The sequence below is a fragment of the Paramisgurnus dabryanus genome, chromosome 4 (assembly GCF_030506205.2).
Source record: "Paramisgurnus dabryanus chromosome 4, PD_genome_1.1, whole genome shotgun sequence".
Lineage (NCBI taxonomy): Eukaryota > Metazoa > Chordata > Actinopteri > Cypriniformes > Cobitidae > Paramisgurnus > Paramisgurnus dabryanus.
The window spans coordinates 39,726,328-39,740,063 of record NC_133340.1 but is presented as its reverse complement, the minus strand read 5'-3'; the positions used below and the strand labels follow the sequence as shown (position 1 = coordinate 39,740,063).

Genomic DNA, 13,736 nt, shown 5'->3' with positions numbered 1-13,736 from the left:
CAGGTGAGGTCATCAGAAATGTGTAAGCCAAGAAATTTGGTGCTTCTGACTCTCTCCACCTCTGAGCCACTGATAGCCAGTGGGCGATGTTCAGATTGCATCCTGCGGAAGTCAACAACCATCTCCTGTGTTTTATCCACATTAAGGGATAAGTTGTTGTTTTTGCACCAACCTAGCAATAATTCCACCTCCTCTCTGTATCGGGCTTCGTTATCGCCACTAATGAGGCCAACCACTGTTGTGTCATCGGCAAACTTGATAATAAGGTTGGAATCAAACTTGGCTGTACAGTCATGAGTGAGTAGTGTGAACAATAATGGGCTGAGAACGCAACCTTGAGGGGCACCTGTGCTCAGTGTGATGGAACCTGATGTTCTGCTGCCAATGCGCACAGACTGTGTTCTCTCTATCAGAAAGTCTAGAATCCAGTTGCAGGTGTGGGTGCTAATGCCCAGAAGTCTAAGTTTACTAAACAGCTGCTGGGGGATGATGGTATTAAATGCGGAACTGAAATCGATGAACAGCATTCTGATATATGCGTCCTTAGTGTCAAGATGTGATAAAGCAGAGTGCAGTGTGTAGGAGATGGCGTCGTCAGTAGTGCGGTTGGAGCGATATGCGAATTGCAAAGGGTCCAGTGAGGCGGAGAGTGAAGAGTGAATATGCCTCTTGACCAGACGCTCGAAGCACTTCATCAAGATGGAAGTCAGCGCCACAGGGCGGTAGTCATTTAGACATGTCACTACTGGCTTCTTCGGCACCGGAATAATAATGGCCTTTTTGAAGCTTGCAGGGACCACAGCCTGGCTCAGGGAGATGTTGTATATGTCAGTAAAAACACCTGTTAGCTGGTCGGCACAGTCCTTGAGCACTCTCCCCGGTATGTTGTCCGGACCTGCAGCTTTGCGTGGGTTGACCCTGGATAATGTCCTCCTCACGTCGGCTGGGTCCAGATGCAATGCCTGCTCTTCAGGGGTGGGTGTGGACTTGTGAGCTCGCGTGCTGTTCATGGCTTCAAACCGTGCATAGAAGTTGTTTAACTTGTCTGGGAGGTGGGCGTCACTATTGTTGACCTGTGTTGTAACTTTGTAGTCTGTTAGGGCCTGGATACCCTGCCACATACGTCTGGGGTCCTTGGCATCACAGAAGTGGTTGTATATCTTCTGCGCATACATCCGTTTTGCTTTCCTGATGGCCTTGGAGAGCTGAGCCCTTGCTACTCGGAGGAGCCTTCCATCCCCTGACCTGAAGGCAGCATCTTTTGCCCTAAGTAGGGCACGGGTCTCTGCTGTCAGCCACGGTTTCTGATTGACGCGCGTAGTTACAGTCCTTAAAACAGTGACATCCTCGATACACTTCTCGATGTACCCAGTCACACTGTCTGTGTATTCATCCAGGCATGTTTGCTGATCGTAACTAGCTGCTTCCTTAAACATGTCCCAATCAGTGCACTCAAAGCAATCCTGCAGGGCTGCAACAGCTCCTTCCGGCCAAACTCTAATGGTTTTCTGTACTGGTCTAGAGCGTTTCACCGCCGGCCTGTATGCTGGAGCGAGCAGTACACAGAGGTGGTCCGAGTATCCTAAATGGGGACGAGGGCTTGCTTTGTATGAGTCTCGAATGTTGGTATAACATAAATCCAGCATATTTTTACCTCTCGTGGCAAAGTTCACATGTTGATAAAACTTTGGTGCTACAGTTTTCAGGTTGGCATGATTGAAATCCCCAGCAACAATAAAAAAACCGTCGGGGTGAGCTGTTTGTTGCCCGCTGATGGTATCATACAATTCACGCAGCGCCTCGTTAGCATTAGCACTTGGAGGAATATACACTCCCACAATCATGACTGCAGTGAATTCCCGGGGTAAGTAAAACGGCCGGCATTTCACCATTAAAAACTCTAGCTGTGGTGAACAGTGAGTAGCGACCACAGAGCTGTTTACACACCAGTCGTTGTTAATATAAACACAGAGCCCGCCACCGCGGGTCTTACCGGAGGTCTCAGTGTTCCTATCTGCCCGGAACAATGTCCGCCCCTGTAGCCAAATAGCTGTGTCGGGAATGTTGTTATGAAGCCACGTTTCTGTAAAAATAAACACACTGCAGTTCCTTGTTTCAGACTGTGTAGTCATTCGAAGTCTGAGATAATCCAGTTTGTTGTCCAGCGAGCGTACATTAGCCAATAGCACTGACGGGAGGGCTGGACGGCTTGAGTTAGCTTTTAGCCTCCAGTAAACACCCGAACGCTTGCCTCGCTTCCGGGTCCTTCCGCACCGCTTTCGGTGTCTTACCTCCCGGGCAGCTGAGTCAGGCGACGCCGAGGTGGACCTTTGACTGCGTAGTAGTCCTAGCTCCTGTAGCTTCGCTGTTAATAGTTTTGAAATTGGTGTTCCGTAGCTGCTGTTTGAGCTCAAAATCTTTATAGCTTCACTGCTATATGTCACAGGTAGGGGTGGACCCAGATGTAAATAAGGTCACGCCCCTTTCTCCACCTCGAGGAGATTCCCAAAGCCACCCCAATGACCAGACACACAAGGTAAGCATAAAATTAAAATATCCTTTATTAAATTACTTAAAAGCATTAAATAAGGAAGGGGAACGGGGGACTTAAAACAATGGCCACTCTAGGCTCTCCTCCACCACCACTGTATCTTCACACAGTCCATTTTCCTCATGTTCCTTCTCGTTTTCCGTTCTCTCCACAGGAGGCCACGGCTCTGCTGTTTACAGCTTTCTGGGTAGGTATCACGTTCACAGTCTGCTCTTCAATGTTTCACTTTCGTTCTGCTCTCTCTCCACAGGTGGCCGCTAGGACACAAAGACACTGTTACTGAGGCTTCGAGTATTTCTCACCGGCTCTGCTGTTTACAGCTTTCTGGGTAGGTATCACGTTCACAGTCTGCTCCTCAATGATTCACTTTCGTTCTCTCTCTCTCCACAGGTGGCCGCTAGGACACAAAGACACTGTTACTGAGACTTCGAGTATTTCTCACCGGCTCTGCTGTTTACAGCTTTTCAGGTAGGTATCACGTTCACAGTCTGCTCTTCAATGGTTCACTTTCGTTCTGCTCTCTCTCCACAGGTGGCCGCCAGGACACAAAGACACTGTTACTGAGACTTCGAATATTTCTCACCGGCTTTGCTGTTTACAACTTTCTGGGTAGGTATCACGTTCTCCTCCGTAGGTCAGCAGAGGGGCGAAGGTCACACACCACCTCACCCGGTCGAGCGCTGCCCTATCTCCAATGCCCATAGGCCGATCGATTCCTCGACGGGGGCGCCCTTTTCGTAGAGACCACGGGGCGGCGGACCCTTTCGCCTCTGACTCTGCGACACAACAGACACAGGTAAGTTCACACCACGAATGTTTCCATTGGTTTACTCACGGTCACGGACGGCTCTTAGTCTGCGTCCCTTCGTACTCCAAACAGCACACTACATATGGTAACAGTAATTTCTGTAGTCGTTGGCCTTTCCGTCCTCTGCCCAGTGGAAGAAAATGGATGATGCGGGGCTTCGTCTACAAGACACACAGCAACCCACAGCAATACACAGCACCACTCCAAACGTGAAAAAGATTTATTACACAATCTCACTCACCACACTATAAGTGCACCACAACAAGGGAAGCGCCCGGTGTCCTCCACTGCGCTTGGGCTACGATAAGGCGATGGGAGATACGACCACAATAAGTCTCGTTGCGGCGGCTGTTTGAAGTTTGACTTCTCACGGCTCGCCCACCACACTCTTATAGGGGTAGGGCCGCCCTCCTTTTCCTGGAGGTTTCCAATGGCTGCACAAGTTAATTTTTGCCAGTTATTCCACACAGAAAGGGTATACTCACGGCGGATAGCCTTTATTTACGTTGTACCAAACGGTCAATATCTCTTCCTGCTTTACTCCTTCAATGTTGGTTAGAACAAAGTTCCTTCTTACCCATAGGGCTTTTCTGTTGACTCCAGCAGGTCCACAATACAGACTGAAACGAGAGAGAGAGAGAAAAACACAGACAGCCACCACATCCAAAAATGAGCACAGCTCCGTTTCCCAGCACACACTAAGCACAGGCTTGACAGCACAATGCTCTCTTCGGGGTGCTCCTTTTCTCCACTCACGTATCGCCTTTCTTTCACCCCAGGCAGCTCCTGTCTTCTTTCCGCGCGCTTCTAGCGCAGCCCGGATCAACAGAGCCTGCGGGCTCTTCAAAAGGTACGTATTTACCTCTCCTGCCCTAAGCAGAGGAGCTCTCCCCGTGTCAATCCCCCTCTCGTGCCCGAAACTCCTGAACTGTCATTTAACTGTGCTTTAAATACTCCTTTCTGTGCTTCAGTTATCCAATTGCCTGGCGATCTCTTTTAACTAGGCACAGCTGTGCCCAATCGGCTGATTACAGCCTCCGCAAATCTGCCGGATGTCCGGTGTTTCCGTTCTTCGGTCTGGACGGAAACATCCGGGCGGAACCAAAGTTTCCCGACTTTTGGTTCCGCCCAAAAGATCGTCACCTTGTGACATCCTCCCCCGCCAATCCGTTCTCGTCCCGAGAACGCGTTGTTTGGGGACTGATGGAGTGTTGATGGGAGCTGTTCTTTAAAAGAAATGTGGTAGGCCATTGGGGGACTTTGGTCTCAACCCGAGGTGGACTGCCGACTACGCCAAATCTGTCACAGGTAGGGGTGGACCCAGATGTAAATAAGGTCACGCCCCTTTCTCCACCTCGAGGAGATTCCCAAAGCCACCCCAATGACCAGACACACAAGGTAAGCATAAAATTAAAATATCCTTTATTAAATTACTTAAAAGCATTAAATAAGGAAGGGGAACGGGGGACTTAAAACAATGGCCACTCTAGGCTCTCCTCCACCACCACTGTATCTTCACACAGTCCATTTTCCTCATGTTCCTTCTCGTTTTCCGTTCTCTCCACAGGAGGCCACGGCTCTGCTGTTTACAGCTTTCTGGGTAGGTATCACGTTCACAGTCTGCTCTTCAATGTTTCACTTTCGTTCTGCTCTCTCTCCACAGGTGGCCGCTAGGACACAAAGACACTGTTACTGAGGCTTCGAGTATTTCTCACCGGCTCTGCTGTTTACAGCTTTCTGGGTAGGTATCACGTTCACAGTCTGCTCCTCAATGATTCACTTTCGTTCTCTCTCTCTCCACAGGTGGCCGCTAGGACACAAAGACACTGTTACTGAGACTTCGAGTATTTCTCACCGGCTCTGCTGTTTACAGCTTTTCAGGTAGGTATCACGTTCACAGTCTGCTCTTCAATGGTTCACTTTCGTTCTGCTCTCTCTCCACAGGTGGCCGCCAGGACACAAAGACACTGTTACTGAGACTTCGAGTATTTCTCACCGGCTTTGCTGTTTACAACTTTCTGGGTAGGTATCACGTTCTCCTCCGTAGGTCAGCAGAGGGGCGAAGGTCACACACCACCTCACCCGGTCGAGCGCTGCCCTATCTCCAATGCCCATAGGCCGATCGATTCCTCGACGGGGGCGCCCTTTTCGTAGAGACCACGGGGCGGCGGACCCTTTCGCCTCTGACTCTGCGACACAACAGACACAGGTAAGTTCACACCACGAATGTTTCCATTGGTTTACTCACGGTCACGGACGGCTCTTAGTCTGCGTCCCTTCGTACTCCAAACAGCACACTACATATGGTAACAGTAATTTCTGTAGTCGTTGGCCTTTCCGTCCTCTGCCCAGTGGAAGAAAATGGATGATGCGGGGCTTCGTCTACAAGACACACAGCAACCCACAGCAATACACAGCACCACTCCAAACGTGAAAAAGATTTATTACACAATCTCACTCACCACACTATAAGTGCACCACAACAAGGGAAGCGCCCGGTGTCCTCCACTGCGCTTGGGCTACGATAAGGCGATGGGAGATACGACCACAATAAGTCTCGTTGCGGCGGCTGTTTGAAGTTTGACTTCTCACGGCTCGCCCACCACACTCTTATAGGGGTAGGGCCGCCCTCCTTTTCCTGGAGGTTTCCAATGGCTGCACAAGTTAATTTTTGCCAGTTATTCCACACAGAAAGGGTATACTCACGGCGGATAGCCTTTATTTACGTTGTACCAAACGGTCAATATCTCTTCCTGCTTTACTCCTTCAATGTTGGTTAGAACAAAGTTCCTTCTTACCCATAGGGCTTTTCTGTTGACTCCAGCAGGTCCACAATACAGACTGAAACGAGAGAGAGAGAGAAAAACACAGACAGCCACCACATCCAAAAATGAGCACAGCTCCGTTTCCCAGCACACACTAAGCACAGGCTTGACAGCACAATGCTCTCTTCGGGGTGCTCCTTTTCTCCACTCACGTATCGCCTTTCTTTCACCCCAGGCAGCTCCTGTCTTCTTTCCGCGCGCTTCTAGCGCAGCCCGGATCAACAGAGCCTGCGGGCTCTTCAAAAGGTACGTATTTACCTCTCCTGCCCTAAGCAGAGGAGCTCTCCCCGTGTCAATCCCCCTCTCGTGCCCGAAACTCCTGAACTGTCATTTAACTGTGCTTTAAATACTCCTTTCTGTGCTTCAGTTATCCAATTGCCTGGCGATCTCTTTTAACTAGGCACAGCTGTGCCCAATCGGCTGATTACAGCCTCCGCAAATCTGCCGGATGTCCGGTGTTTCCGTTCTTCGGTCTGGACGGAAACATCCGGGCGGAACCAAAGTTTCCCGACTTTTGGTTCCGCCCAAAAGATCGTCACCTTGTGACACTATATTTAAAACCAGATTCCCTATTTCCCTGATAAACCGTGTTTGGTTACTGCAACAAACATTTAACACCGACATTTACACCATCTATCGGAGCTGTAGAGGCCGCTGCGACCGCGCGCGCCGCCATCTTCCCGCTTTAATCTATAAACCTAGATAGATAGGATGATGGATGGACGGATAGGATGATGGACGGATAGGCAGATGAATGTATATATATATATATATATATATATATATGGATGGATAGATATATGGATGGATAGATAGATAGGATGATGGATGGATGGACGGATAGGATGATTGACGGATAGGCAGATGAATGTGTGTGTTTGTATATATATATAGAGAGGGAGAGAGGGAGGGAGGGAGGGATGGGTGGATGGATGGATGGATGGATGGATGGATGGATGGATTATTGTTTTATTAGTGTAATGTTTCGTAGGCAGATAGTTAGGCAGATATGCAGATAGGCAAATAGATAGGCCAGCAGATAGATGGGCAGATGGATGGATGGATGGATGGATGGATGGATGGATCATTGTTTTATTAATGTAATGTTTCGTAGATGCATTTTGTCCATTTGTATGCATGTGTGCATGTGTTTGTTCTCTTGTGCTCAAGCTTATGCCTGAATTCTGGCCCTCTGTTGAGGAGCTTTGATTTCATAGGGCTGATTATTTTTCTTCAGATCCACTCAAGGATGAAGCCCAAGGAACCCAAGATTGTCTTCCTTTCAGCCTCACCACAATGGAGCAACCCCCTGCCAAACTACCAAGAAGTCCCCCGCTTTCTGCAGAATCCCTCTCTCTTCCTTTTTCTTTCCTTGGTGCCATACAACTTACTTAAAAAAGAAAGACTTGAAGGCGGTGAGCTAAATACAAGCTTTGAAAGGGAGGGTCCCGTGCTTAAGTCGCTATCTGGAGAGAATTACTCCTGTCTGGTACCAATCATAATACTTCAGGAAGTGCAATCACCTTTATTTTCTCTCTCCACACGTCTTACAATACAGTACCTGCACTAATACTGTAGTAGTATCCATGATGATTTTAATAATGTTGGTTTCTGGGCGTATTTAGGGTGTCAAAAGAGGCAAGACGGGGGAGGAAAGGGGTGTGACTCACTTCTTCTGTGCCATTGTAGAGCCCAAAGAAAGTAAAACCCTCTACAGTTAGGAAGGGAGGGACACAAGTGCCAACATCTCAGAAATAATCAGGGTCATGGCTGACTGGAACTTGGTAAAATTATATGGAATGAGAGAAAGTTCTTTTATTTTCCACCATGGTGGCCATTTCTTCCATAAGTTAATCCTGATCACACTGAACAACTGTCTGTCTGATTTGCTTAAATCAAGTATGGAGACAATACATATTGTCTGGACAGATTCACTTGTGACATATTATTTATTCTGTATATGGTTTATATTGAATTAAAGTTTTATATGATTTACAGCCTTGTCTAATAACGGCTTTATCAAATATCTGCACCCTACTACAGTACATTATTTACAGTATTGTATGTGCTTCACAAACAATATTTTTTTGTTTTGATTAGTATGAATTTCATTCATCATATCAACTATACAGTATAATATTGCTATTACAGGTCTACACATTAAGTATAAGACCTATAGTTTTAAACTTTACTTAATATTAAACTTTAATAAAACTTTCAGAGAAACCTGTTTGATCCACATGCAAACTCACTTCCTTATATAGGATGAGAAAGAATAAAAAAATGTCACAGCATCTTCAGGGAGAAATCGCAAGACTTATTTAGCATTTTTGCAGAAAAAAATGTTTAACAAACATGGATGGTATTTGATTGAATCAAAATTATAGAAAATTTATTTTTTCAAAGACGTTTTTGCAATAGACATAAAACTAACTTTACTATGTGATATGAACAAACAGCACACAAACGGCACTTTATTCTACAGATTTTTCTACAGATTACCCAAATTGGTTTTTGTTTTTTTGTTTTTATCTGGGAGACAAAATGTGCGTAAGGTAGAATTTTAAACATTGTCTCATTTAGCAACTGTGGCAAAACATGAATTTACTCATTCTGTCTCCTTCCCAAAAATATTCAGTATTTGCCCATCTGATTTGTTATTTGCATTCTATTTAAATATAGGTGGAAGAGACACTGGGGCGGGATTGGGGGATAGATTTCTGTCTAAATAGATTCTCCTAAAAAGAGGCTTATTGTCAATCACAGGGTCTCAGACCAGCAGACCATTACGCTAAGTGTTAATCTGAGAAATACTACAGTCTAGTGCACTGATCAGGAGGATGAGAAAATAAACAATATCTGGAAACAGTTTGAATCCATTTCACTGCAGTCAAGATATGTGTCTTAAGAATTGTTTCCCTGGCAATGGAAATATTAAGAAATTAGAAAAAAATCATGAAATCTTAATGGGTTTAATAGAGGTTTAGATTCAAATTTTTCAACATAAATGTAAAACCCAACATCATGTATAAAAATTATCCATTGCAGTTTCATTTTCTTTAAGTGGCTTTATAAACTTGCGCTCCTAAAATAAAGGTTTTAAAAGGGTTCACTCCAGCAATGCTAGAAGAACAATTTTTGGTTCTTCTATACCAATCAGTTAAGTCTATACAACTTTCTCCACTAAAGATCCTTTTGTGCATAGTTTCTGTAAATGTTTTTTTCATGAAACCATAAAGAGTTTTTATTGAACATTTATTTTTAGGAGTGTAACATTTTTCCCCTAATTATTATTTTTTGGGCCTGCTATTTTAAACAGTTTTTTTATATATGTTTATACAGTGTCCCCTAGTTTCACAGACAGGGCTTAACTTAAGGCTGTCCTAGACTAAAATAAATGTTTGAGCTGTCTCAACTGAAAATAACTTGCACTGACAGATCTTGCCATGGATTTTTCTCAAGATACACACCAGTAACAGCTTTTCTAAAGCATATTAATGATGCTTAAACATCTAAATACAAGCAACTTATTTTAATTATACCACAGATAAAAAAATTATGTTTAAATTCAAAGTCATTTATTAAATTCAGTATCTACATATTAAAATATAAAAATGTACACATATAAATAAAGACACATTCAGTTGTATTTACAGGGCAGCGTGTTGTGCATTGTGAAAGCTGAAGGCGTTATGGTGCGAGTGCCCGATGAGGTTCATGTAATGATGATCGAGTCCTTGAACAGGTGACAAGTATGCGCCGTGCTGAGACACTGCTGGATACGCGAGCGTTGGACTGCGCGCCGAACTGTGCCAGGAAAAGTGTCCGGGTGGGCTTTGCTGGAAAACAGACTCGGTCGGGCTCGAACTCTGGTACTCCAGCTGGCAAAGAAGGTCTGTGGGGTCTGGTGAAATGGTGCCTAATGCGCCAAACACGGGCTCGGTGACTACTTTGGACTGCAGGAAGGCAAGGATCCGCGCGTACTTTGTGTCTTTGGTCTCCATGCGCTCCACCGTGGTCAAGTAATGAACGAGGTTTTTCATGCACTCGTGATAGCCGTAGTGGAAGTAATTTGCAAATTCTGTCAGCAGTTCTCCTGAGATAACAGAAAGGTTGTGAGCAAGGAGTCTTTTGGGTTCATCTTATCCACGTATGTGCATATTAAATTATTTATTTAGATATTTACCTTTTTCTCTTCCGCGCGGAAAGTCTGCCGAGTGGAGCGCGCGTAGATACTGCACCGTCATCTCCAGGATTTCTGCTTTCTCCAGTTTTCCAGAGTTCTGTTTTAATACAATGCAGAATCTGTTAGATACATTTTTCTTAACATTCAAAGCAGATATGAGCAAAGCGCAATTTATAAGCAATTTAAGCGATCAAAACATTCACTGTTTCATAATGCGCACCTGTTTAGCCAGTGCCATCGGAACCGTCTTTCCCAGCTCGTTTAGACATCGGTTGATTCGGTCTCTTCTTCTTTTCTCAATAACCTTATGAGAAACAGGAGTTTTCTGTGGAAAGAGGAGATGTTGTATATTAAGTTACATACACGCGGTATATGGCACACATGGTTCTGTGTTTACAAAATAATGTTAAATTTAAAGCAACCATCGCCTTGCTTGCTTTTTTAATGAAATCTGTGTAAAACCCTTATTTTGTCCCTGAAATACCCTGCAGTAAATTACACTTAATCAGGAATATATAAGCATTTCAACTTGCGCTCCAAGGCAAAGGCGCGCAGCGCACCCGAGTAATTAAATTTTTGAAAGAAAATCCCTATTTATTATTTCAGCCGTCCTGGGTTTACCTAAAAATGGCAGAATTATAGAAAAAAAAAAGTTGTTTTTATGAACCCACTAGCCCAGAAGAATCAAGCTATATTTGGTCCTATATTTAGCAAATGCGCGTTTGTGAAAAAGGCGCGCGAGCAGCGCTGAAACTAGGAAAATTGTGCCAAACTGAAATAGCTATTTGATGTGAAAAATGTTAAAATATATAAAATTTTATTATTAAATATTTTTTTGTAAAATCGTATAAATCAAATTAAAACACGTAGGCCTAATCATTGGTCACTGTATGCGTCAGGAAAGTAACCACATACCTTGCGATCCTTCATCTTTGACGCCATCATTTGATGAAACAAGGAAAAATGATAAAACTGAAAATACTGTAGCCAGACTCTATATGTCGTCCTCTTTCCAGAAGCTTTATAAACTGAGATGAGCAGCAATGGAAACAGTCGCTTATAAAGCTCTCGCCCCAAAGACTGGCGCATTCATTGCCTTAAATTATTCCATAGGATTAAAGGCATCCTTTTTGGTTAATGTGTGCACTTAGGATCAGTTAAAGAAATAGTAAAACCTGAAGCTGTGGGCTAGCGGGGGGCAGACCTACTTTGTTAATCCACGTGGCCTATCTAAAGACACGTGATGAGTTGTAGAATACTATTTGCATAGTAAGGGCCCATGATGGCCACGGGAGCCTCGCGAGCGCAGTGCGCGCAATGAAAACAAAGCCCTTCTTCCCTTTCTGTTCCACGTCGCGTTTCTCACACGATCGCCTGTTTATGGGTCCCAGCAAGCGATCTTAACTTCCATCCCGAACCCGTCTCAGGTTTAAAGCCTGTCTACTGTTATTATAGTAATTAAGTAAGCACATAATAGGCTGTTCCGCTAAGTTCAGGGGAGACCTTTTGGAGACGGAGTCCCCCCGTTTGTTCGAAGCGTTTCTCACACGACTTGGTGACACGTCCATCTTTCATGGGCTACGGTCGGGTTTTTGTTTACATTCTCTAGTTTTGTTAGAGGCCTCGGCAGGTGTGGGGACCCGGCCTGGCACACGAGCGGCCCCTCCGACCATGTTAGAGACTCCAGCCGTCTTTGGCACACGAGGGTTACCCACCGCTGGATTCCCCTCAGAGGGGCTCAATTTGTATCCTATTATCCTATAAGAAAATGTCTATTGAGCGGAATGAATAGTTTCATTGGCCTAAATTTTAATAATGCAGTGAAAGAAAAGAAGAAATAAAGAAAAATGCAGCTGGTGCTGACGCGCATTATTCTCCGTCACCTGCGCCTGGAGACCCCTATTCATTTGCCTAATTTCGGTCAACTTAACAAACTTTGGGAGAAATCAGTCTGGTATTGTTGTGTAGGGTGAAGCTTTCTGATCGAATTAACAGCATGTTTTGATCCGGTAAATGTCATTAGAAAGAAAGAAACAATCGCGTATAGAAAGGTCTGGGTAACGCGCCAAGTGGCGACGCCAAAGCGCAATTCATGCCACAGGAGACTTTTGTACCCCCACATTGCTCAAGTTTGTGCCAACAAAGGGCATTATTTCATACTTGAATACATTTCATACAACAATTGGCTGTTTTCATCAAACATATTTTCACAGCAAGGTTAACAACAGGTTTATTGTGTTCACTCAGACTCACAGCCTTCATGCGCCAAAAAGACTGGCTCTTCTGCTTTATTCACTGGGAACGTTTTAATCCGAAAGATTGGCCATAGTTTAAAGTAGATCGAGTGTGCGTCGTGGAGGGAAAAATCAAAGATGTGGGGATTTTTTCTCTTTAAGAGAATTAAAGCTTATTGGATATTCAAAGCAATGGAAAGTTTTTACATGACGCGCAATAGAAAAGCACCAGTGAAGTAGACTAAAGCATAAAATCCCATTACTTTTATTGTTGAATTTACCACAATTTTTATGCAACCGCTCTCTGGAGCCGACACAACAAATCTTTTGACTTTGCTTTGGATTCTGTAATGTGACTATTTTTGATCTTATTTTAAAACGTGTTAGTAATGCGTCAACAGAATTTTTTCCAAGGACATTGCAATTTAATTGTAATAATTAACCGAAACAACAAACTACAAAAAGATTACTGTGCATTGTCAATGTAAAGAAAACGCTGATGTTTTGCAATATTTGTGGAAGAAACACTTAACAAAATGAGTGGGAAAAAGTTGGAAACCTAAGCAACAGGTCCATCCCGCCGTTCGATTTAAACACATATATTAGTAAGATTATAATTATGCATACTTTTAAATGCGCTTACCATTTTTTTTTTACAAATATATATTGCATAAATTACAAAACTGTATTTCTCGTGTTTCTCTGTTGTCTCAAGTTGTGCAAAAAAATATAATAATAATAAATGAAAACTTCGCCTTTTGATAAGAGTAAACTGGTTTAATTAGTATTTATTACAATTATTTAAGTTAATTCAAAAGCAATCTAAATTAACATTTCTAATACATTACTACAAACCTACTTTTTCGTTTAATTATATGCATCTGGCGGCTATATAATTATATAATAAAAGGCTTTATTCAATATTAATAGGACATATTTTTAAACAAGCCATCTCTTGTGTAAAATAATTTTTATATAAAATAAAGCAATTGTAAAGCTCTCTAAATCTTCATACAGTAGGCCTATATTTGTGCTATACAATCGATCATAAGTGCATTATCTAATTAAAAAATAATGCTTATTTTAAAACCACTTTAACAGTCTGTCACGAGTCTCGGTAAAAACGTTTTCC

The 13,736-nt window shown here is 43.7% G+C and overlaps 2 protein-coding genes and 1 long non-coding RNA gene across 10 annotated transcripts in view; 1 reads left to right on the top strand and 2 right to left on the bottom strand.

Moving 5' to 3' along the window:
- The window catches only part of LOC135735893 (uncharacterized), a 226,346-nt gene extending 219,622 nt beyond the window's left edge, over window positions 1-6,724 (bottom strand). For 4 of the 8 annotated variants that reach the window (XR_012336578.1, XR_012336575.1, XR_012336577.1 and 1 more), the window contains exons 1-2: window positions 3,601-5,811; window positions 3,135-3,327 (exon numbers count right to left, since the gene is read on the bottom strand). This is a non-coding gene — a long non-coding RNA (uncharacterized lncRNA). The other 4 variants (XR_012336576.1, XR_012336579.1, XR_012336581.1 and 1 more) reach the window with 4 other exon arrangements.
- Window positions 1-8,078, top strand: part of LOC135735892 (EF-hand calcium-binding domain-containing protein 6) — a 44,629-nt gene extending 36,551 nt beyond the window's left edge. The window contains exon 20 of the mRNA XM_065254554.1: window positions 7,422-8,078. The gene's annotated coding sequence lies outside the window, so the exon portion shown is untranslated. The remainder of the gene's footprint in view (window positions 1-7,421) is intronic.
- A 1,743-nt stretch (window positions 8,079-9,821) lies between these two features.
- Window positions 9,822-11,539, bottom strand: helt (helt bHLH transcription factor). The gene is made up of 4 exons (XM_065253946.1): window positions 11,286-11,539; window positions 10,591-10,695; window positions 10,371-10,467; window positions 9,822-10,280 (listed from the first exon to the last, which is right to left on the bottom strand). The coding sequence occupies exons 1-4, from the start codon at window positions 11,457-11,459 to the stop codon at window positions 9,835-9,837; spliced, it is 822 nt and encodes a 273-aa protein (XP_065110018.1). The 5' UTR covers window positions 11,460-11,539; the 3' UTR covers window positions 9,822-9,834.
- Window positions 11,540-13,736: the final 2,197 nt, after the last annotated feature.

What these genes read in the sequence shown, in the direction of transcription:
- helt (XM_065253946.1), bottom strand. Translation starts at nt 11,459, where the DNA reads ATGCGCCAGTCTTTGGGGCGAGAGCTTTATAAGCGACTGTTTCCATTG. An exon ending in CAAAGATGAAGGATCGCAAG is followed by an intron (nt 10,696 to 11,285) that starts GTATGTGGTTAC and finishes CTCTTTCCACAG; the next exon opens with AAAACTCCTGTTTCTCATAA. An exon ending in TCCGCGCGGAAGAGAAAAAG is followed by an intron (nt 10,281 to 10,370) that starts GTAAATATCTAA and finishes CTGTTATCTCAG; the next exon opens with GAGAACTGCTGACAGAATTT.